This window comes from Polistes fuscatus, unplaced genomic scaffold (genome assembly GCF_010416935.1).
Source record: "Polistes fuscatus isolate 324 unplaced genomic scaffold, CU_Pfus_HIC Scaffold5, whole genome shotgun sequence".
In the NCBI taxonomy this organism is placed as follows: Eukaryota; Metazoa; Arthropoda; class Insecta; order Hymenoptera; family Vespidae; genus Polistes; species Polistes fuscatus.
Genome location: NW_025113129.1, coordinates 296,380 through 321,914, shown reverse-complemented (window position 1 = coordinate 321,914; position 25,535 = coordinate 296,380). Strand labels below are relative to the sequence as shown.

The 25,535-nt window shown below is 38.0% G+C and overlaps 2 protein-coding genes and 1 long non-coding RNA gene across 3 annotated transcripts; 2 read left to right on the top strand and 1 right to left on the bottom strand.

The window, feature by feature from the left end:
- Nucleotides 1–3,718: 3,718 nt before the first annotated feature.
- Nucleotides 3,719–4,530, top strand: LOC122522208. Its single transcript, XR_006305009.1, has 2 exons — nucleotides 3,719–3,865; nucleotides 4,142–4,530. It is a non-coding gene; the product is annotated as an uncharacterized LOC122522208 (long non-coding RNA).
- Nucleotides 4,531–5,705: 1,175 nt separating this feature from the next.
- Nucleotides 5,706–9,845, top strand: LOC122521991. Its single transcript, XM_043642752.1, has 4 exons — nucleotides 5,706–5,853; nucleotides 6,001–6,156; nucleotides 6,298–9,009; nucleotides 9,568–9,845. Exons 1-4 carry the CDS (start codon nucleotides 5,706–5,708, stop codon nucleotides 9,843–9,845), a joined length of 3,294 nt encoding a protein of 1,097 aa, XP_043498687.1.
- A 13,183-nt stretch (nucleotides 9,846–23,028) lies between these two features.
- LOC122521990 (GATA zinc finger domain-containing protein 14-like) lies at nucleotides 23,029–25,225 on the bottom strand. Its single transcript, XM_043642751.1, has 3 exons — nucleotides 24,994–25,225; nucleotides 24,189–24,806; nucleotides 23,029–23,105 (listed from the first exon to the last, which is right to left on the bottom strand). Exons 1-3 carry the CDS (start codon nucleotides 25,223–25,225, stop codon nucleotides 23,029–23,031), a joined length of 927 nt encoding a protein of 308 aa, XP_043498686.1.
- Nucleotides 25,226–25,535: the final 310 nt, after the last annotated feature.

The window sequence follows — 25,535 nt, the reverse complement described above, 5'->3', positions numbered from 1 at the left end:
ATTTCGAATATTCGTTGTCTACAAATGCGGAAGTGGACCAATTAACGTGTCCACTATTTCATTGCGTAATCTGGGGGCTGCCTTCTTAAACAAAGACAGTTAGACACCACTAGAACCTACATCCAGCTACTACAGGCCACCGTATATATGTCAGTGCCCGTTATACAATGCAAGATAAGTGTCACATTACGCCGAACCGAGCAGCCTACCGCACGAGATAAAATTATTTGTATAGTAATTCTATGGGGACAAAGAATTCTAAAGGTGTTGATAATCTAAAGATAAACCAAAATAAAAAGGTAATATTTTCTAATAGCTCAGGTTACAGGCAATAGAAATAATTCTAAGATATTCGGTCTCCTCAAAAGAAAGGATCTCATGCTTGTTCCCCCTTATGTAAACAAATGCAAGTTTGAACGGGTAAAATTCCGATAGCTGTGGAAGATACTCTCTCGCTAAGACGTTACAGGCGTTAAAAGATCAATAGGGAATCTGTGATTTAATAAGAAACGCCCTGTAGGATAAAGAGAATCCTTCCCCTCCCACTATATGCTGGATATAAAAGACGAACACCAGACCGGAATAAAGAGTTATATAGAGAGTTACATAAAGAGTTATAGGCAGTTATACACTGAGTGATATACAGAGATAGATGCATATATATATAAGTACGAATAATTTATAATAAGCCTGAAGTCAGTAAGTGTTTAAGTCTTAAGTGCGACTATTTATATATAAAGGGAGTTTTTTCTTGTATTTTGTTCTATTTCCTTGTGTTTTGTTAAAATATATGATCCATATTTTGTACTACTTCGTTAAAACTGTTATTCACCCCGACCTTTAATCGAACATTTGGCGACCGTGACAGGACTGGGGTCTTACTAGTTTTACAGTTTTGTGCCAAAGTTATTTTAGTGTTTTATCATTAAAATGGATCTTTTAAAAAGGAAAAGAACAATGGCTCGCGCTGCATTCACAAAAGCGTATAACACTTTGAATGCATTACTGGATCCAGCAAAGGGATCGAGTAGGGAAGCGATTTCAAACTACCTAGAACAATTGGAATCCAAAACAAAACAACTGACTTCAATTTCGCAATCGTACTTGGATCTTAGAATGGAAGGAGACGATTATTCGGAGGCAGAAATCGAGAAAGAGACGAACGAAACCATGGAATATGAAGAAAAATTCTTGGATATCAAGTCCCGAGTCGAGCATCTCTTCAAAGGGACAGAAAGTTCGTCTACCTCTGCACTAGCTGCCGTCGCCCTTCCAGCACAACCAGACATAAGAGTGTCTTGTAATTTACCGACGATCCGATTGCATCAATTTAGCGGTAATATAGAAGATTGGCTACCATTTTGGAGTTCGTTCAAGAAAGTACACGAAAACTCCGGGTTGACAAAAGAAGACAAGTTCCAATATTTAATGCAATCTATGGAGCCGAAATCTCGTGCAGCCGCATTGATTAAAAGCTATCCGCCTACTGCTGAAAATTACACAAAGGCGATTGATAGTCTAATGGAGCGATACGGTGATACAGATCTGCAAATTGAAGTATATATGCGTCAATTATTGCAACTTGTCCTGCGGAAACCAGCCAGGTCTACAAATCATTTCTTCTCCGGTTTATATGATAACCTCGAATCACGTTTGCGAGCGTTGGAATCTTTAGGTCTCACCAACGACACGTACGCGACCATATTGTATCCTCTCGTAGAATCAGCACTACCAGAAAAATTATTGAGAGCGATGCAACGTAGTTGCTCATTACTAAACGCTAATTACATAGGAGGAACAAGAGCTTCCGCTATTCGTGGAAAAGGGCGATTAACTCGACTCATGGAATTTCTGGCAATGGAAGTGAAAAGTGAGATGAAAGTTTCCTTAGCAATGGAAGGTTTTTTGCCAAGTGATAACCGTGAAAAAGATAAAATTTCAAGAAATCGCCCACACATGAGAGACGTTCCTAGTGCTGCTAGTTTACTTACGATTAATAAAAGGAGGAGGTCTTCGTGCGTGTTTTGTGATTCTAGTGAACACAGTAATGTCAATTGTGAGATCGCGAAGAACATGAGCATACGAGAAAAAAGGGAACGTGCGAGGAAGTACAACACGTGTTCCGTCTGTCTGAAATTCGGACATCATTATAAGCGATGCTTCGCCAGAGCGAAGTGCGACGGATGTTCTCGTAGGCATGTGACGCTCATGTGTCCGGTAAACGAAAAAGACGGTACCGAAAAGGAGGAAACAAAACCGAAAGGAATCACCAATAATAAAGGGGAAATTAGTATCAATGAGTGTAGTTTAGCGAGTTACTGCAACGATGCAGAAGTGCTTATGCCAACTTTGCGTGCGAAACTAAGAAACGGATCCAAAGAAATTAACGTTCGTCTAATTATAGATAGTGGCTCTCAAAAATCGTATATCACTAAAGGGGCAGTCCACGAAATGGGTTATGAACCTATAGGCGAACAAACTATGGGACACTTACTCTTCGGCGGAAGAAGAACGGAAACGGTGTGCCATAAAAAATACCGGGTCCACTTAGGTGACCTCGACGACACTTATAGGTGCAATTTCGTCGCCATGGACCAAGATATAATATGCGAGAAAATACCGCGAGTGAAAAGTGATGAGTGTCTCGATGAGTTGAAGAAATTAAAAATCCGTTTAAGTGATACGCAAAGTGATGACCATGCAGTCGCACTACTCATTGGTGCCGACATTCTAGGAAAATTATTAACTGGACGTTGCCATGAATTGAAGAATGGCCTCGCTGCTATAGAAACGCGCCTGGGCTGGACTGTCTTAGGAAAAGTTCCCACACGCGAAAGACGTAATGATGCCGTCGGCACGGCAATATCGATGCTCAACGTCTCAGATTCAAAGTCTCCTGATATTTTAGGAGATCCTATTGAAAATAAAAGTCGCATAGGAAAAAATTGGAGCCATTACCCACCCCATCGAGGTGTTCAAAAAGAAGGCTCCACTACAAGGCTTCGTCCGGTCTTCAATACTTCCGCAAGAGGAAAAAACTCGGTATCATTAAAGGAATGTTTACACGTATGCCCTAATCTAATTGAGCTTATTCATACGGTGCTTCAACGCTTTCGAAAGGGTAAAAATAAGAATAATTTCCGAGATAAGCAAAGCGTTTTTACAAATAGGCATAAATGCAAATAATAGGGATTTCTTGCGGTTTCTGTGGTACGATGGTAGCGGCAATATCATGATTTTACGTCATCGCAGAGTAGTATTTGGCGTCTCATCGAGTCCTTTTATTCTAGGCGCTATTATGGCAGAATCTACGGCTATGATGAAATTAGCGAGTTTTGATTTGCGAGGGTGGGAGTATAAAGTCAGTTTCGCGAAGCCAAAGTAACGAAACGAAACATCCTAGCGTTAGCACACCGCGTTTTTGATCCTTTAGGCTTCGTTCGCCCCGCGGTATTGTTACCGAGACGTCTACTACGAAGAACTTTACGCAGATCCTCTTTAAATTACGAAGAAATGATGATCGTACTATTCGACTGCGAAGCTATAATTAACAGTTGTACGATCGGAATCGATCGTGAGCGAGAAAGTAACATTTTGTAAAACGCGCCCTTAGTCCGACATTAGCGATCGTATCCCCACCACTCGGCGCCGAGCGTGTGCGCGCCCTGCTGGGCCCATTATCGAGGACATTCGTTCTAGTCTTTCGCTAGACGCTTAAGAGAATACTTCATTTTTCCAACAAACATTAGTAGACGATTCAACATCCCAGGGGTAGTGCGATCACATCCCAGGGTCGACGATAGAAAGGTGACGGACCGCAGAGGCGGTAATTAACGATAAAGAAAGGGAGAGGCGATACGAAACGGTAAGAAAGTTCTTTATTGGTACCAATCATCTGAACGGATAAACGAGAGGAGCGGCACCACGTGCTTTGCCCGTAGGTGACCGCTGGTAGAGAGAGGAGAAGTTAACCACGGGTTTATCCGTGGTTGATCATCATTTTAACGTAATATAATATTCAAACAGGGTTTTTATGCCGTAAGGCTTTTCCCTGATGAGCCAATAAAGCATTAGCATTTTCATTGGCTCAACCACGTGTTTTATTTTGTTTTAATTACCCTTTCACCTTCCTTACAATTAGCTGAATCCAATCGCCGGAGGACTCCACGTAGGAGGAATTTTTGGCAAATACATTTTGGTGCCTCCTGTGAGGTCTGAATTCCTGATCTCTGGTTTGAGCGAATCTGCGTATCTGGTAGCAGTAGATTGAGTACAATGGATTCAAGAACAACGAGGTTGAGAACATCTACTTCATGAACACCCTCGCTATCCAGTCGAGCTAGTTGTTACAAAAGATTCGGAATAAAAGATAAGTAGATTCAATCATTTCTGCATACGCTCATTATGCGTATCCGCTTTTTAAAAAATTAATAAATATTTCACATTAAATTGCTTCTTCGAACCCCTTAGAAGTTCGCAATTTCTAATATAAGTATTCACTGTCTCATCTTTCTTACCAAATTATTATAATAAAAAATAGGAATCGATTCATACAATTCTATTTTAAATTCATCGGAAATAACACGTTTTATTAGTAAAATCGTTATTCTTGGTTCCGAAATCGCTTTGTCTTCGGACAAAGAGCGCGATAACAGTTTCCACGGTTACATCGCTTAGCAACGATACTTTTTCAAACATAAGACTAAGCAACGACGAAATCGTGACGTCGGTAGTGCCGATAGATAAGGGACCCCCCCCCTTTTTTACCAATTAACAGCTCAGGACCGTAACCGCGTGATCGGGAACCCAGCGCGCTATTATAAAATTTCATATATCGATTCTTTGCCTTGCCATAAATTAATTAGTCCGCTTTCGAAGAATAAAACAATTAACATCGGTACAAAATGGAACGAAACCAACTCAGTCGGGCACGAGCGGCGTTGAAGGCGCGGTTAACATATTTAGAAAAGGCAATTGAAGAAGGAAAGTTACATCCGGACGAGATATCATCTCGCCTCGAACGTATAACTCATCAAGTAGATACATACGAACAATTACATCAGGAATGTATAGATAGTGATACGGAGGAAGAGTTCGGTGATTTAGACCAGCTTTTAGATAGATATCACGCAATCAGGAGGACATTGGACGCGAGCAACCCATCCACGGTTAATATCGCGAGCGATGCCAGCACGGCTACGAGTAACATCACGACCGCAGAACGACAGATTAAATTACGACGTATTGAGATACCGCAATTTGACGGAGACCTAGAAAAATGGCTTTCGTTTAAGGATGGTTTTTTAACCTTGGTAGATGCGCGAACCGATATGTCTGATTTAGAGAAACACACCTATCTCCGAGACTCCCTGAAGGGCGACGCGTTCGAGACGGTCAAGTCATTTCCAGCAAACGGATCGTGTTACAAGAAGGCGTGGGAAACACTATTGAAAACATATGATCAGAATCGCGTCATTCTGGCGAGATACCTCGACACCGCGCTAGATTTAGTATATGCAGCAGATAAGTCGGCATTAGGAGTAACGAAACTCAGAAATACGATCTGAGCTCATTTTCAAACGATCCATTCATTCAACGCGCCCCACGCCATTCTAGTTCGTATCATCGAGCGACTTTTAACCCCTAACGTTCGAGAGGAGTTGGATCGGCAACTTAATTCAGATAAATACCCAACCCTCGAGGAAATGGACGAATTTCTAAATGAGATCGAACTACGTAACCTTGCATCATCGGGCATGCCCAGGTCTACGCGAGACGAACCCCACGAAAAACGTAAAGCTATCGCGCCGACAACACTACACCCGCGGAAACGACAAAATATACAACCCACACGTACGTTCCTCACCAATATGACGTCGAAATGTGTCATTTGTAGAAGAGACTCCCACCAATTATTCCGCTGCAGTCGATACAGTCGGATGACGCCGCGCGAGAAATGGGCGGTGATACGAAGGTATGGGTTATGTGTAAATTGTCTAGGGAAACATCAGGGAGCTTGTCGATCCTCGAGTTGTCAAATTTGTCGTAAACCACATCACACGTCATTACATCGGGCCGATATCAATAATCTACCGAAGAAACCTGAAAGCATGTCTCCGAAGCAGGAATCAACCGCGACTGTGTCCCAGACCGACCGTAATTCAATATGACTAACACCAATTTTCCATGTTAACGCGCGAAATATACCGAATCAATTACTTATGAGTGCAATGTGTCGCGTAAAAAGGGGAGACGGAACATATAGACAGTGCCGCGCATTATTAGATACCTGTGCAGCGGCGCATTTCATTACCGAAGACGTAGCGAGGGAACTCAACTTACCGATTAGGCCGTATTCAATTCCCATACATGCCATCAACGATACACACACTCATTCAACAGGTGTTATTGAGATAACAATCCAATCACTAGATAACCGATACAAACGGAATCTTTCATTGCTCATCGTTCCCAAAATAGCTGATCAAGTTCCGAGCGAAGTCTTTCCACGCGAACTCTTCAAAATTCCGACTAATCGAAAATTAGCAGACCTTCAGTTCCATTTGCCGCGACCAGTCGACATCTTGATAGGTTCCGGAGCCACGTTATCCCTCATGTCCGTTGGGCAATTTCACCTATCGCGAGAGCGCGGCGATTTGATACTCCAAAAAACACGTTTAGGTTGGGTAGTCGTCGGCGGAATAGAGTCGGACGAACAAAAGAGAAAGACCGCATTTTTCGCGACGACCGAGTTGAGAGATCAATTGGAAAAATTCTGGCTAATTGAGGACGCGATCGCGACCCGAACGGAGATTATGACGGAGGTAGAATGCGAAAAACACTACGAGAAAAATACGAAACGCGACGAAACGGGACGGTATATAGTGCGTTTACCTTTCCGCGAAGAGGGACACGATTATAGCGAGTCACGCCATATAGCTTTGCGTCGCTTCCACAGTCTTTGGCGAAAATTAAACACGAACCCCGAACTTCGGAACGAATACGAGCGTACAATGCGAGAATACATAACATTAGGACATATGTCACTAATAGGAGACGACCCGATCGGAGGCTGCTATCTCCCCCACCACGCCGTCATCAAATCAACCAGCACGACGACAAAGGTACGAGTCGTATTCGACGCTTCCGCGAAAAATATCCAGGGAATCTCCCTCAATAGTACATTGCTAGTCGGACCCACGATACAGGACACATTAGTCGAACATTTATTACGATTTCGCACGTATCGATATGTGTTGACCGCGGATATAGAGAAAATGTATCGTCAGGTGTGGGTACATCCGGACGATCGGCAATATCAGCGTATATTTTGGGTTCACAACGACCAGATTAGGACATTCGAGCTCAACACGGTCACATTCGGTGTAGCATCAGCTCCTTTTCTCGCCATCCGGACTATAAAACAACTCGCGAAAGACGAAGGCGCTAAATACCCAATCGGAGCCGAAATTCTAAATAGAGATTTGTACGTTGACGACCTTATCACGGGAACTAACGATATTGAGACGTTAAGGAAGATACGCGATCAGACTATCGAGATATTAAAACGAGGCGGTTTTCACATGCGCCAATGGGCTTCCAACTACCGAACAATCCTCGAAGGGTTAGAGATGAAAAACGTCGATGTCGAATTCTTCTCCGGAGAAACCCCGGTTCTAAAAACCCTTGGAATTTCATGGAACGCCCATCATGACCATTTAATTTATTCAGTCGCGCCTATAGATCTTCGCGAAAGAACGACGAAACGACGGATTCTGTCGGAGATCGCAAAAATCTATGATCCACTCGGATTATTAGGACCCATCGTGTTAACAGCCAAAATCTTGATACAAGATTGCTGGAAAACCAAGGTCGATTGGGACGAATCGGTACCCAACGTATTACATTCCTCCTGGATAAAGTTCGCGGAACAATTAACACTAGTTGATAACTTAACGATCGAAAGGCGGCTGACTGCCGATAATTATAGCGAATTACAGATTCACGGATTTTGCGATGCGAGTCAAGTAGGATACGGTGGTAGTTTATACGTGAGATCGCGAGATCGAGTCGGTAATATACACGTACGATTGTTATGCGCTAAGAGCCGCGTGGCTCCGCTCAAGGACACGACCATACCGCGATTAGAATTATGTGGAGCGTTGACACTTGCTCGATTATATAGAGAAGTTCGGACATCGTGCGGATTGAAACCGAATAAGATAATTTTCTGGTCCGATTCTATGATTGTATTGGGGTGGCTAAAGAGATCATCTAATACATTGAAACTATACGCGGCGAATCGCGTACGCGAAATCCAAGACATTTGTGTAGGAATCACGTGGCGGCACGTACGAACGGAAAACAATCCCGCGAACGCATTATCTCGCGGACAACTTCCTCGCGAATTTATAAAAAATGATTCGTGGTTTCACGGTCCTTCATGGCTCAGACGACCGGAGTCCGAATGGCCAACTCAGGTTGAAATAAAGATAGATGAATTGCCTGAAATTAAAAAACTCTCGGTATTCATGACGCGTATCGAACCGGGAAGCATATTTCAACGATTTTCCAGTTACACGCGACTATTAAAAACTATAGCACGATGCAGAAGATGGATTAAAACAAACTTATACCGGGGAGAAATCTCGACCGCGGAAATAATCGACACAGAACTACAGATATTAAGACTCGTCCAAGACGAACAATTTCGAGACGAAAAGAAAAAATTGATCGATACAGGGGAAATTAAGACTACGAGACTCGCCGCGCTAAATCCAATCATTGACGAAACGGGTTTGATTCGTGTAGGAGGTAGACTGAGAAACGCGAATTTACCGTTCCAGGAGAAATGTCCAATACTATTACCATCTCGACACGATGTGACCGATCTTCTCATTCGAAAGTTCCATGAACAGAATTTCCACGCCGGCATACAAACTACCCTCTATGCTATGCGACAACGATTTTGGACTCTAGATGGCAAGAATCAAGTGCGAAAAATCATACGTAATTGCGTACGCTGCATTGATTCCGCGCGTCAGGTATTCAGTATAAAATGGGCGATCTACCGAAAGCTCGCGTCCAAGAAAACATCGCGTTCTCACATATTGGAGTAGATTTCTTCGGTCCCCTCTACGCGAAAGAGAAGAAATATCGTAATTAAGGTCGCGTTAAGATATACGGGTGCATCTTTGTCTGCATGTGCATAAAGGCCGTGCATATCGAATTAGTTAGTGATTTGTCAACAGACGCATTTCTCGCTGCCTTCCGGCGTTTTACGGGACGAAGAGCCATTCCGGCCCATGTGTATTCGGATAACGGTACTAACTTTGTTGGGGCGAACAATCAATTAAAGGATTTATATGCTTAATCAATTCCGACGAATGTAAGACGAAGATCCACAATTTCGCGACCGACCAAAGAATATCGTGGCATTTCAACCCCCCACTCTCACCCCACTTCGGAGGTCTGTGGGAAGCTGCCGTCAAATCGTTCAAAATCATTTCAAACGAGTTGTAGGAGAAACTTTATTCACGTACGAAGAGTTGAATACCTTCGCTGTAGAGATTGAAGCCATCTTGAACTCGCGACCGTTGTGCCCCATCTCATCAGATCCAAACGATACGACAGCACTAACACCTGCTCATTTTTTAGTTGGAAAACCACTTAATATGTTACCGGAGGAAAATTATGAGAATGTTCCATCCAATCGGCTATCCTCATGGAAACACATCACGAAGGTGCGGCAGGATTTCTGGCGACGATGGCACATTGAATATTTGCGCGAGCTGCAGGAACGTCAGAAATGGACAAATTCAAGTATAAGCTCGAGGAGGGTATGATTGTCATTCTCATCGACAAGAATCAACCCTGCATGAGATGGCAACTGGGACGGATCACCGACGTGCACCCTGGAGAGGACGAGGTAGTTCGGGTCGTAATCGTGAAAACGATACACGGAACCATCAAGCGTAATGCCACCACTGTGTGCCCTTTATTAAACAATAGTTAAATTACTTCGTAAGTAAACGTCAGACGTAATGTTCACGCATGATTTGAAGAAACGATATTTGTATAAATGTGTAAGACGCAAAGTCGACTGGCCAGCGACGTTTTGATTGTATCAAGCGATTCTACGACTAAACATTGTAACTTAAAATGGGTTAACCCGCCATAATCACATCGGGCGAGAATATTGTTGATCGGTACCCTCTCAACGGGGGGAGTATGTACGATCGGAATCGATCGTGAGAGAGAAAGTAACATTTTGTAAAACGCGCCCTTAGTCCGACATTAGCGATCGTATCCCCACCACTCGGCGCCGAGCGTGTGCGCGCCCTGCTGGGCCCATTATCGAGGACATTCGTTCTAGTCTTTCGCTAGACGCTTAAGAGAATACTTCATTTTTCCAACAAACATTAGTAGACGATTCAACATCCCAGGGGTAGTGCGATCACATCCCAGGGTCGACGATAGAAAGGTGACGGACCGCAGAGGCGGTAATTAACGATAAAGAAAGGGAGAGGCGATACGAAACGGTAAGAAAGTTCTTTATTGGTACCAATCATCTGAACGGATAAACGAGAGGAGCGGCACCACGTGCTTTGCCCGTAGGTGACCGCTGGTAGAGAGAGGAGAAGTTAACCACGGGTTTATCCGTGGTTGATCATCATTTTAACGTAATATAATATTCAAACAGGGTTTTTATGCCGTAAGGCTTTTCCCTGATGAGCCAATAAAGCATTAGCATTTTCATTGGCTCAACCACGTGTTTTATTTTGTTTTAATTACCCTTTCACCTTCCTTACAATTAGCTGAATCCAATCGCCGGAGGACTCCACGTAGGAGGAATTTTTGGCAAATACAACAGTAGACCAATAACTTTTCTATTGGAAAATAAGCAAGACCTCGTACCACTGACCCCGTCTATGTTTTTACAAGACACTAAAGAAATCGGTGTTTTAGACTTGGATAGAGTTGAAAAATGCGACTTTGCGAAACGTTATAATTACAGAGCCAAAATTAAAGAAGGTCTTCGACGTCGGTTTCGTACTGAATATCTCGGAGCGTTAATACATCGTAAGGGTGTTAAAAGAGAAAACCGTAGCATAAAAGTGGGAGATATTGTATTGATAGAAAACGAAAATAAGAAAAGGATAGTTTGGCCACTAGCCCGCGTAGAGAAACTTATTTACGGAAAGGACGACAAAGTAAGGGTCGTTCATTTAAATACTGCGACGGTTAGTTTGGTTCGACCCATACAAAGGGTCTATCCACTTGAGTTAAAATCAGACTCAAATGAGTCTCGAATAGAAGCGATTATTGTAAACAGTTATGAGAAAAATAATTCTTTAAGTTCTCCGAAACATTGCGACGGAATAAACGATTGCCGTATGATTAGGAGCAGAAGAGTATCGAAAAAACCAGATAGGTTAAGTTATGATTAAATTTTATTCTGTATCCTTTGTAGCGTAATGTAAAGTAATAAAGGAATGAGATAGGCCATGTGTTAGCCATCTCAATGGTGGGAGTGTGTCACATTACGCCGAACCGAGCAGCCTACCGCAAGAGATAAAAATTATTTGTATAGGAATTCTATGGGAATAAAGAATTCTAAAGGTGTTGATAATCTAAAGAAAAACCAAAATAAATAGGTAATATTTTCTAAAAGCTTAGGTTTCAGGCGATAGAAATAATTCTAAGATATTCGGTCTCCTCAAAAGAAAGGGTCTCATGCTCGTTCCCCCTTATGTAAACAAATGCAAGTTTAAACAGGTAAAATTCCGATAGCTGTGAAAGATACTCTCTCGCTAAGGCGTTACAGGCGTTAAAAGAAAGAAATATTGATGACCAATAGGGAATCTGTGATTTAATAAGAAACGCCCTGTAGGATAAAGAGAGTCCTTCCCCTCCCACTATGTGCGGGGTATAAGAGACGGACACCTGACCGGAATAAGGGGTAATATTGAAAGTTATATAGGCTTATATAGAGAGCTACATAAAGAGTGATATACAGAGATAGATGCATAAGTACGAATAATTTATAATAAGCCTGAAGTCAGTAAGTGTTTAAACCTTAAGTGCGACGATATATATATAAAGGGAGATTTTTTTACTTGTATTTTGTTCTATTTTCTTGTGTTTTGATAAAATATATGATCCATATTTTGTACTACTTCGTCTCAACTGTTATTCACCCCGACCTTTAATCGAACAGCAAATCTGACAACGTGAACCTTGACAGTTTCCTTCATGTTTTTTTAAACAAATTGGACATAATTTCCGAGCCTTTACTACCGTCCATCGCTCGCGCGGTGTCATGCGTCCGTATCGACGACAACAATATATTGGGTGATAATCTCTTTTGCAAAGGGTGCATTTTTGTGTAATATCCGTGAGAAATGTACGGGTAGATCTTGTTATCGGTCGTTTTCGCGGTCGTAATACGGTCGATTCGGTGCTTTTACGTTTTTCGCGGGGCTGGTCTTTAATATCCGTAGTTAGCTTCTCTGATGCACTATATCGATGGTCTATCTCTTTCAGAAATTTATAAAGTTCTTTACGGGTAGGGTAATCGTCCGAATTGAGTTGTCGATCCCATTCTTCCCGAACGCTATGAGGCAAAAGGCGCTCGATAATGCGCACTTGTAGGGCATGAGGCTCGTTAAATGAATCGATCATATTGAAATATGCCTCTGTATCTCTTATGAGTTTTTGAATTCCTATTGCCGAATTGTCCTCGGAACGTTTTAAATCGAAAATCGCGTCGAGAAGTCTTGCTAGAAGTACGCGTTTTCTATGGTATTTTTCGAGTAATGTTTCCCATGCGAGTTGATAATTCGACCCGTCTCCTGAATATAATTTAATTACTTCGAGTGCACAACCATGTAATGCATCTCGAAGATACGCGTGTTTTTCTAAGTCGGATATGTCGGTCCGCGCGTCTATCAGAGTTAAAAAATCCTCCTTAAATGCTAACCATTCTTCTAATTTTCCATCGAATCAAGGTATCTCGATTCGTTTTAATTTAATTTGCCGTTCGGTCGTACTAGTCTGATTTGACGTTATGCTGCTCTCGTTCGCGATGTTAGCCGCGGATGTTCTCTTTTTTTTAATTGTAGATCCGATTGAATGATATCGGTTAAAAAGATCCTCTAAATCGTCAAATTCCTCGTCTTCGTCAGGGCCGAAATCTATACACCCTCGATGCGATTGTTTGTATTCGTTTATTTGTTTAGTAATACGTTCATAGCGATCTATTAATTCGTCCGTCTCTGAATTCCCTTCCCTGACCAAATTTTCTAAATAAGTTAATCGGCCCTTGAAAATCTTTCGTTCCCGTCCAAGACGTTTTACCGATTCCATTTTGTATCGACGTTAATTATCTTACTTTTCGAAGACGGAATAATATAAATTACGTTGAATGTGAATATTTTAATATATAAATTTTTATTATAATGCGTCGGGTTTCCGATCACGCGGTTACGATCCTGAACTGTGAATTGGTAAAAAGGGGGGGGGGTGTCCCTTATCTATCGGCTCTACTGATGTCACGATTTCTTCGTTGACTAGTCTTATGTTTGAAAGAAAGTATCATTGCTAAGCGATGTAACCGTGGAAACTGTTGTCGCTCTTTGTCCGAAAACAAGGCGATTTTCAAGTTTTACTAATATACGTTACTTTGGATAAATTTTGAAAATGAATCGACTAGTTGTTTCCGATTTTAATATAACAATTTAGTAAGAAAGATAAGAGAAAATAATGAAATTTATATTAGAAATTCCGAGCTTCTACGGGGTTCGAAGACGTAATTTTATATAGAATATTTGATAATGTTTGAAGTGGATACGCATAAGCGTATGCACAAATGATGAAATCTACTTATCTCCTATCCGAATCCTTTGTGATGATTAGTTCGACGTGGCAGCGTGTATGTTCAGGAACTAGATTTTCTCAGTGGCAATTCCGATTAAACAGCTTCAATCAAACCAGGAATCAAAAATTCACACCTCACAGGATGCACCAAAATGTATTTGCCAAAATTCCTCAAACACGGAGTCCTCCGGCGATTGGATTAAGCTAATTATGAGGAGGGTGAAAGGGTGAATTAGAATAAAATAAAACACTTGGTTGAGCCAATACGTGCAATGCTTTATTGGCTCGTCAGGGAAAAAGCCTTGCGGCAAAAAACCCTGGTTGTTATCAAATACAATGGACGACGATGGATCACGGACTATATCCGTGATCAACTTCTCGTCACGATTAAATCTGATGGGTAATCTCGTTGAAAGAGGTGGAAATTATATTTCTCACCGTTAATTGTCGCCTCTACGTCTACTACCGGGTTACCACCTCTACGTCTCTCACCGAGTTATCGCCTCTACGACTCTCACCGGGTGATCGCCTCTACGTCTCTCACGGATTATCGCCTCTCTCTCTCGCTATCGTCGTTATACTATCGCCTCCGCGATCCACCACCGTCGTTTTAATATCTGTAAGACGTATTCGCTTAACAGATAAACTCTTTTCCTTTCTATGCTCCTCTCGCTCGTTGTCTCCGATTATTTTGTTTCCAAGTGTTCTCGTAGGCGTCCAGCGGTAGAATAGACCGAATGTCCTTTGTAATGAGCCCTGCAGGGTGCTCTCACTCGACGGTCGAGTGGTGGGGGTTATGAACGCTAGTTAATAGTAACTCTCTGTCGATTAGTGGGCGCATAGTAACTATCGATTTTTAGTTACTATGGATTTTTGTTTATGATCGATTCCGATCGTACACCGTGCGTAATAATACTAATTTACATAAATAGAAGAAGTTAATCATTGTTATAAACATAGTTTCTTCCTAAAGAAATCTTCTTTTTTTTCCTTTCCCTCTGTTTGACTTTGTATTATGCTAATAAAGTGGATAAACGAGATACATTAAATGAGATGCAAGAAGTGTTTGGATTATAGGTCAGATTGAAATGACTTTATTTTCCATTATTATTATATAAGAGTACCGATTAGTTTTAATAATTCGAGAAAAAAAATACATCATTTTCCTTATCTTATTGAAATGTTAAATTAATATGCAAGACAAAGTTTTCTTTTTCTAGCACGTCTATTTTTGAACGATTTATTATTTACTTCTGTTACGTGTTTTATTACACTATCTTGTCTGATAATGATTCAACAAAAATTCGTTAGAAAATTATTTTTACATAAAAACGTAAGAGTACGGGAGCCTGTGGTTATCAAACGGTATGTAATTTACCAAAATCAAAAATTCATTCAGTCAATCTCTCATAATTACTATACATTAGGCGGAAACTAACAAAGCTCGGCGGTGGTCCACATGGTGTCACTTAGGTAGCGTAGTTACAAAATTCAAACCAACTTCAAGAGCATTTTACCAAGACTGTCATTACGATATTTTTTTTTTACTATTATTATTATTAAAAAAAAAAATAATTGCAGACAATTGTGAAAGTTTTTAAGTTATAGAAAACACTTTTGAAAGTGCCAAAAAAAAAAACAAATATCAAATGTATTTTAACTTATCTAAACTTTCTATGTTATTTATTATAGTATTAGGAGCCTACATTTTATACGGTAGAAATGTTCTACGGTATCAAAAAATAAAATAATAACATCCCGGCAGACAACGAAACCTTATCTATAAACAATAGTAAGTATGAGAGTATAATGACGATAATAATATTATAATTGAAATTTGTATTTGTATTTTTTATTCGTTTAAAGCAAAATACGAATTTCATAAAAGAAAGTAAGAGTTGTTTACGCTATAAAGAAATAATATATTTTCATATCTATAACAAATTTTATGTTTTCTATCCATCAATGTTATCTTCGGAATCATTTCCATCATACAATGGATTTTTATAATCAACTCAATTGATTTTTTCAACACGTCGAGCGCTTCGCGAATTCTTAAGAAAATCACCGTCAGGCCACGCGCGCGTTACTTATATTAGTAAAAAAAAGAGCAGTTTATTCGACAGTGACTGACGTGGAACTCAACGTGTTAAAAATGAAATTCAAATTTGTAAATTGAACCAATCATATTTAAAAAAAAATTAAATTTATAAAAATTAGAAAAAAAAGAGAAAAAGGAAATTAAATAGAACTTTACAAAATTATAAATTTAATTACGTTCACTATATACGTTGCACTCTGTACCCACGTTCCAAAATATACTAGAAAAATATTTGCCATAGAACCGCTACTGTATAAGCTGCAAAAAAGAAGAATGTTATTTCAAGTAAATACAATAATACTGTATTATTGAGAATAGAAAAAAAAAAGATCTCTTTTGGCTTTATATGGTATAGTTTTCATATACATGCGTATTTACTTAGTCCACTCAAACAGGTCCAATTTCTGAATTTCTGATGACAGCGGGGAAAATTGATCTAAGGATAGGTCGACGACGCTGAATCGAATGGTGCTAATTTTTTTGCAATAGGATCCCAAGTTTTTAAGAAAAAGGGTAAAAAATGGATAAATGGCCTTATCTTAGAATCTAGGCATTTAATCAAAAAAGTTTCAAACAAAAGTTTTAGAGAATTAAAAAATACATAAAAAATGCTGTATGGTTTATCTTCGTATTTGCAAAAATAAGCGAGAAAGAGTGGTAAAAGTAATTGTAAGAGTAGGGGAAAGCAAGTCTTGCCCCTCTGTCGGTTTTATCACGCGAGCGCGCTAGTATGCTAGTTGCGTGCGAGCGTCCGTGTGTACTAATCACAAACGAAGGATCTTCGGACCCCTTTCTATTTGTTTAGGCGATAACGAGTATTTTTTTTTCCTGGCCATCGAAAGCTGAGCGTTCTGTATACGATTTTTTCTTTCGGTAGCAAGCATTTTTCGTTTTGGCCATCTAATGTCGAGAGTATATATCTATTTATACCGACGTATAAGCGCGGCATTTTTAAATCGAATCTTGATGCTTATGACACGCCGTTTTTTTATTTATTGTCAAAAATAGTAAACCTTGAATAAAAGAAAAACAATAATTCATTTTAACAGAAACTATTATTATTTAGTCGAGAGGAAAAGTATTGAATTAATTTTGTGCCTCGCCATAAAATTAATTAGAATAATTGATTGATATTAATTTTTGCCTCACAAAAATTTATTTCTATATAAAATTGAATACGTATTCTTTGTAAGACGAAATTTAAAATTTAAATATTTTTCCTAATAAATTACTTATTTTATATAATTTTAAATTACTGATTTTTTATTTTTTAATTATTTATTTGTGTATTAAATTGAATACATATTTGAAAAAAAAAATTTTCTATCTACACATAAAATTAATTTAAGATATACAGAAAAGGATATTCTAAAAATATGAAATTTATTTTTTGTCTAGACATAATAATAATATAATAATATTAACTTTAATTAAAAAATAAACAAGGCAAATTAAAAAGTTATAAGAAAAATTAATAATGATAATAATAATATTAATAATAATAATAATAAATTTTTTTTCTTTAAGCTATTTTTTTCTTTGAAGTTATTTTTTTTGAAGTTATTTTTGAGGTTATTGAGGTTATATTCGTTTTGGTAGGCCAAAGAAATGTAACTTCTTACGTGCGTACATAAGTACATACGAACCAGTTTTTTTTTGCTTATATGAGTGTCTTAGACGTTGATTGTATTTGTTTCTTTATTATCGTCCTCGGAGAGCGTATTGAAGTTCCTGACAAACTTTTAACAAATTTTTCAGTAAAGGTCATCTGAAAGTCAACATTTCTCACGTCGTTGGATTCGATTTTTCTTTAACTCATAAGAATATTTTTGTAAAAATATTTTCCTTTAAAAAATAATACGATGACTTTTATATTTTGAAAAATATGACCTTGAAAAAAAATTCGGCCTATCACTATAATGTGCGTCTTTGGACAGAATATTTTTGTCCTCTAACATTTTATCTATCGTACAAAATAAACGAGATACTTTAGGTGGTCGAATTAGGCAAAAGACCCTATATAGTTTAGTACTCATATACATACGTATGCACGTGCTGTAGATAAGGTTTCGATGTGTTCCGGGATGTTATTACCGGAAAAATTGTCTACCGTATAAAATGTAGGCCAGTAATACTATAATATATAACGTGATATAACGAATTAACGTATTTCATTAAAATACATTTAAAATTTAATTTCTTTTGAACTTCCATAAGTGTCTGCCATAGCTTAAAAACCGTCACAATTTTCTGCCGTTTTTTCTGCATAAAATACTAGTAAATAATAAAATATCTAGACGATAGTCTTGGTAAAAAGCTCTTGAAGTTGGTTTAAATTTTGAACCTGTGCTACCTGGGTGACGCTATATGGACCGCCGCCGAGCTTAGTTAATTTCCGCCTAATGTATTTATAGTAGGTATGCAAGATTGAACGAAATTTGGATTTTTGTAAATTACGTGCAGTATGCTGGCCACTGGATCTTGGATTATTGTGTTTCTATGTAACAATAATTTTCTAATGATTTTCTATTGAATCATTATCATACAAGACAGACGTGAAATAAAACACGTAATAGAAATACATAACATATCATACGATTAAAACACGTGCGATCAAAAGAAAATTTGTCTAGCACATTTATTTAACATTTCAATAATATAAGAAAAACTGAGTATTTTATCTTGAATAATTATAACTAATCGAAACGCTTATATAATAATACAAAATAAAGTCATTTCAATCTGACCTTTAACCGAAACTCTTCTTGCTTTTCATTTTATGTATCTCGTTTGACTAGTAATTATTTATTTGCATAATACAAAGTCAAATAGAGGGAAGGGAAAAAAACAAGATTTCTTTAAGAAGAAACTATGTTTATAACATCGATTAACTTCTCTTTTCTAATGTAAGAAACTACGTAGATGATACATTCCGAGTACGCAAACTAGTATCGAATAAGTATCGGAATAAATGAATTGATAAAATACAGCTTTTTGTCTAATTTTTTCCATACGTGTTTAACCTGGTTCCTTGACGCCTGGACAAAGTATGATCTCTATCTTGCTTAAACGTGTTTAAAGTTTCAAAGAGACGTTTACATATAGTTAAAAATTTTTGTTTGCAGCTTACATGAAGTGAAGAATATTTGTCAGATCGATTTGAAATTTTTAGAGAATATACTTAAATATATGTACATTCCGAAAATGAAAAAAAAAAAAATCGATTTTTTAAAAATTCTAACTGCGTATAACCCCTTAAATAGGTTCCCCGTGTGACGATTCTTTTCTAGTTTCTGTTAAATCACGAAAGATATAAGAATTCGCTGCGGAGGTTAAGCTTAATATCACTTCTTTGCTTACAAGAGAGGGCCCAGTTGTATTTTAAAACTATTTTTGCTTGTTTTATAATTTTCTATTTGTTTAACTAAACATGTGGTATATAAATAAAGTTAGTGTTTCAACAGCAATAATAATAATGTTATTCTATGTTCTGAAATATATAATAAATAGATTTCGTGAGTATAACATGGTAAAAAATTTTCGGGACCTAAAGCTTACCCTTTAATTGGAAACCTTAATATATTTCTTGGTGATTTCAATGGTACATTTTTATTCTATTTTTATAATGTCTATATTTATGCGATCTCTATTGAATGAATTTGTCTTAAAATTAGAAATAACTCATAAATTAATGAAATTATCTGAAAACTGTTCTTCCCCGTGGCTATTGTGAAACGACATTTAGTGTTCGTTATAAACCGTATCGTTCCTACTACTCAAGTAAACGCTCGCGACTGCTCTCGCAATTCTCTTCTTATTTATTCCCCCTCTTTTTACATCAGCTGACTTGTATGTCAGGTACGTACCAATGATTTCGACTAGCGCGGTAAATCAATTAAAGAATATTTCTTTACATCTCCCCTCCCGAAGGAGAAAATGTTTACATTTTCTTATGAATAATGTACAAATAATATAACTATTGTAAACGTCTTATGCGGGTTCGTGCACGTTGGCGCCTGCACTAGTGTGAGTGCGTTCGGATGTTTGTTAGGTTATCGATATTTTTAAGATTAAGTGTGAGGAACAGTGGCTGTATGCGTCACCCGTGGAAGGAGGTTGATGCTTCGTTGTTCGATGGAAAAGTATAAAAGGGGATTCGGCGAATACGCCAGAGTAGAGTGGAAGGAGGGAGTTAGGAGAGGAAGGAGTTTAGTTCAGTTTTGTCGGTTCTTATGTTAGTTATGATGACCCTTCTTATGAGTCTTATGGTAACGGGTTATTACAATTATTAAGAATTATCCGCTATTAGAAGTAACGGCCTTATGAAATCTTATTTTCTTATGTGCTGGGGAGTTTACAAATTTCAGAAGTGGGATTCAAACTCGCTAAATTAGAAATTTGCGATTCGCGCGTGTGTTATGAAAAGTGGGATTGAATCTATTACGTTATTAGTGAAGTTATTGGTGAACTTTCGTTCTTGAGTGACTTAACATTTAAAGTCTAAAAAATTTAGAAAACGTTTGCATTGAAACTGTCTACGAAAATTAAGAAACATGGCAACAACCCGCAAACTTACAGTAACCGAGCTAGGAGAAATGTTACGCGCTCGAGGCTTGGCGACGTACGGCACTAAAGCCGAGCTTATGGCAAGATTAGATTTAGCTGAACCTCATTGGAGGGATGAAGCTATCTTAGATACAACTTACGACGACGGAGCGTCCGCCTTGGAAACACCGGCCACCGAAGATGGCGAAGTAGAAAGTCTCCGTCGGCAGGTAGAAAACCTTATGCGTAAGACTGAGCAAATCAGGGGAACAACGGAACAACGACCAAGAGTGAATGATCGACACCGCGAGGTCAGCTTAACTGTAATCTCTGATATGATCAACGTTTTTGATGGAAGCGTTGGTACCTTTACCGTCTGGGAGAGACGAGTGCGCTATATACAACGAATGCACCAGCTTCGGGATACCGAAATTGTTATGATAATTAGTCTAAAATTGAGGGGAAAAGCATTGCGATGGTTTCACTCAAAACCCGAATTCGTGACTTATGGAATGAGGAATTATTAGCAGCAATAGGGAAGATGTTTAGCTCGCGACAAAGTGTTATCACGTTGAGAAGACAGTTTGAGGAACGTAGGTGGAACGGCAACGAGTCGTTTAGAGATTACCTACATGACAAAATGATTCTGGGTTACCGAATTCCCCTCCCAGAACAAGAAATTTTGGAGTATGCGATAGACGGCATTCCAGACATTGCATTAAGAAACCAGGCCCGGATGATTGGTTTCCGAGACCAGGAGTCGTTGCTGATGGCTTTCGAAAGTATTACGCTATACGCCGGGTTAAGGGTGCGAGCGACGGGCCCTCGAAGTCCTACAAAATACGAAGGAAGGCAGCCGACGGGAGAAGGAAAAGAAAACCGATCGACCATAAGAGGCCGTCGGAGGAAAATTATGCCAGATGCTTCAACTGTGGAGAGACAGGACATTTTGCGGGAAACTGCCCTCGTCCGAAGAGGGAAAGAGGCAGCTGCTACAAGTGCGGTAAACATGGACATCTTAGACCAGAATGCCCGGAGAAGGGCGGCGAAGTCCACGGCGTCACCAGGAACTTGACCACCGATGACAACTACATCAGGAAGATAACTTATGATGTCGATTCAGACAATATACACTACATCTTAGTTTTAGACACCTTATTGGATTCCGGCAGCCCCGTGAGTTTCATAAAGAAAGGGTTAGTGATGGGACCGATCGACCCTGCGCCGGAACTCGGAAGTGAATATTATGGTATTAATCATAGTCGTCTGCAGGTACACAGCTCGATACGAGTTAGTTTAAAATTAGATGACGGCGAAAGGGTTGACACTCGTCTGTTGGTAGTACCGGATACTACAATGGTGAACTCCGTTATTTTAGGTCGCGACGCATTAAAAGAATGTAGATTAGTTTTCAGCAGAAAAGATAGGCGCACGGAAGAAGAGGTAGTGATAGATCAGATTATGAATATAGAAATAAATGATTCCACCGATAATCAAACTACCGAATTAGACATTAATCCCGAAATCGCGGTGGAAAAACAAAATGAATTAAAGGAAATCTTAAAGGTAAATTACTTAGATGCACCTCGTCCGGAAAAACCTAGAATAAGCATGGAGCCGAAATTAACATTACAAGTGCATAAGCTATTTCATTTATCTCCCCGTCGCTTATCGTTTGTCGAGAAAAACCAAGTTAAGGAAATAATAGGAGATTTGCTAGAAAGAGGAATAATTCGACTGAGCGAATCGGATTACGCGTCCCCTATTGTGTTAGTCAAAAAGAAAAACGGTAAGAATAGGATGTGCGTCGATTACCGCGCGTTAAATAAAGTCACAATAAGCGAACGCGATTTAAAAGCAATTAGGAATAAGGCCGAAGATAGAATGGCTGAGAAGCAAAATTATAACAAGAGGTATTATGATAAACGCCATCATAAGATACGGTCAGAATTTAATGTCGGTGATTTTGATAGCACTGTAGGGATTGGAAAAAAACTGATACCAAAATTTTGGGGTCCGTACGAAGTTATAAAAAGATTACGAAACGATAGATATGTAGTTGCCGATATAAGAAGCTTCCAAATATCTCAAAGACCGTATCAGGGAACATGGGAATATTGTAAAATGAGTCCCTGGCGAGGAACGGAATAGGCCAAAGAATAGAGAGACAAGAGAAGAATCTCAAGATCAAATTTAGTATATTTTATCCTTACGATTAAAACTCAATTGTATTATGTTTCATTTCATTTCCTTCAAAAATAGTGTACCGACAGTTAAGAGTTTATATTTAGTATACTTTATCCTTATGATTAAAACTCAATTGTATTATGTTTCATTTCGTTTCCTTTTTAAGATTATCACTGAAATCGCATCTCGCTTCATGTTTGTAAGAATGAATATTATTTTAGTTATTGATTAGATCGAAAAAAAGAAAAAAAAAGGAGAGAAAAAAGGAGAGAGAAATATTGTATCCGATTGATTTTATTTCTTATGTATGCGTTTATTTAATCTTTAGACCCTTTTATATCAGCATTTTTAGGACCTTTTATACTAGCCTTGCATTTGTGTTTATTTTGTAATTCTATTTCTTATGTATGGATTATCTTATATTTTTATTCTTTCAGATTATTACTTTTATTTATATGTTAATTTTGATTGTATTCTTATATTTGTATTCATGTACTTCTTATGTATGTATTAACCTTATGTTCATGTTCATTTTACGTGGCGCCTTTATGTATGTGTGATGGTCTAGTGACCGAGGGCGGTCACCGTCAGGACTGGCCAATTGTAAACGTCTTATGCGGGTTCGTGCACGTTGGCGCCTGCACTAGTGTGAGTGCGTGCGGATGTTTGTTTAGGATATCGATATTTTTAAGATTAAGTGTGAGGAACAGAGGCTGTACGCGTCACCCGTGGAGAGAGGCCGATGCTTCGTTGTTCGATGGAAAAGTATAAAAGGGGATTCGGAGAATACGGCCAGAGAAGAGAGGAAGGAGGGAGTTAGGAGAGGAAGGAGTTTAGTTCAGTTTTGTCGGTTCTTATGTTAGTTATGATGAACCTTCTTATGAGTCTTATGGTAACGGGTTATTACAATTATTAAGAATTATCCGCTATTAGAAGTAACGGCCTTATGAAATCTTATGTTCTTATGTGCTGGGGAGTTTACACTATTTTATAACTAAATCAGCAATTAACAAAAACCCTCTTTTTTTTCTTTTTTTTTTTCTTTTTTTTGGATTTCCCGTTATTGCTGGAATTAATTTTGATATATGGAATAAATTTAACCTTTGTCTTTTTCGTCCCATATTAATTTCAAATATTGAGTTCGAAAATTTTCCCAATCTGATGCATATTTTCTTTATCTCCTACATTTTCCCTATCTTTTCTTGTTAAAAACGTACGCGTATCCACTCTGTTAGCGGGCTTTAACTTATCTTCGAATTGATTGAAAGTAATCTTAAAAGAATCTTTACGAGTTTCTACGTTAACATTTTTCTCCCAGATAAATTTTGTATCATTTGTTTCGTTATTGAAATTAGATTTAATGGGAGATATAATTTTACCTTCTTCCAAAGAATCATTACTATGTATTTTAATTGATTCATTTAAAAATCATTTGTTTTTTTCACAACATTTATAGCTTTGAATTCGTTTATTTTACCTTTCCTTTCGCAAGGAGTACTTTCACGATCTTCCGAGTTCCTATCATACTTTTTATGTTTGGAATATTTTCTATCATCAGTTTTATAATTCGTTCTTTCCTTAATTTTACTTATACTTCTTTCATGTAATACAGATTTAGTGTCATGTAAACTAGAATATTTGTTTCCTCTACTTTTCGACGAATGAAAATCCGTAGTACCATATTTTTCATTAGGTGTACTTTTATCTTTATAAGATCTGTCAGAAGTTATTGAAACATTGTCTTCTTTATCCTGAGAACTTCGTCTTCTGTCTCTATCTCTGTATTTATTTCTGTAATCCTTGTTGTATCGTTCATAATAATGTTTATATTTTCTGTCAGAATGTTTCAAAACAGATGATCTATTTCGTTTATGACTATATTTATCTTTTTCACGATAATGTTCGATACTATCTTTGGAATAATTGTTATGATCATTGCTAGATTTTTTATAATATTCTTTTTCTTTTCTATAAGATGTGCTATGTGATCTTGAATCTTTATCATACTTCCTATTACTCCTAACATTTCTTTCTGTATAAGAATTCCTATTTAATTTATTTTTTTTACTCGCCATTTTAAATCCAAAACATACATCTTCATCAGAAATATTAGTTTTATCAATAAAATTACATACAACTTCTTTATTTTCTGAAATTGTATCATCCACATTTGAATTCAGTATACTAGGGTATGAATGATTTTCTTTATCATCGATATTAATATGTGTATTTTGTTTCTTCTTCTTCTTCTTCTTATTCTTCTTCTTCTATTATCTTCTTACGGCAACGTTCTGTATAAACAGTAGTACTAGCAGTATGAGGTACTGGTAACTTTTTAGAATGATACTTTGTATTACAAAATTGATTATTTAAATGCTCGTAATCTTCTGCTTGATCCTCATTTAGTTGATTAAAATTAACGCTTTCAAAATGTCGAAAATTTGTTTCAGAAGAATTACTGGCAACCGGATCATATTTATCGTTATTTGAATTAAAATTTGCTAACTTCGGCATCAAAGTTTTCTCATTCTCAGTGTACGTTTTTTTCAGATAATTGCTGCACTGATTTGTTACAATCTTTCACATTTTATTAAAATGACCCTTCCTAAAAGTCATATCGTCAACTTGCTTCCTAAGCTCGGCTATCATTCTATCTTTACGTGAAATTTCAGCCTTTGCTGTTTTACGCAAAGAAGATAAGTTAACCTCTAAAGTTTCCTTAACTTTTTGGGTGTTTTCTAGTTGTAATTTAAGTTCGCTAACTTCTTTTATCAATTTTTCACATTTTTCAAAAATTTTTTCATTATCTTTAAAATCTGTTTCA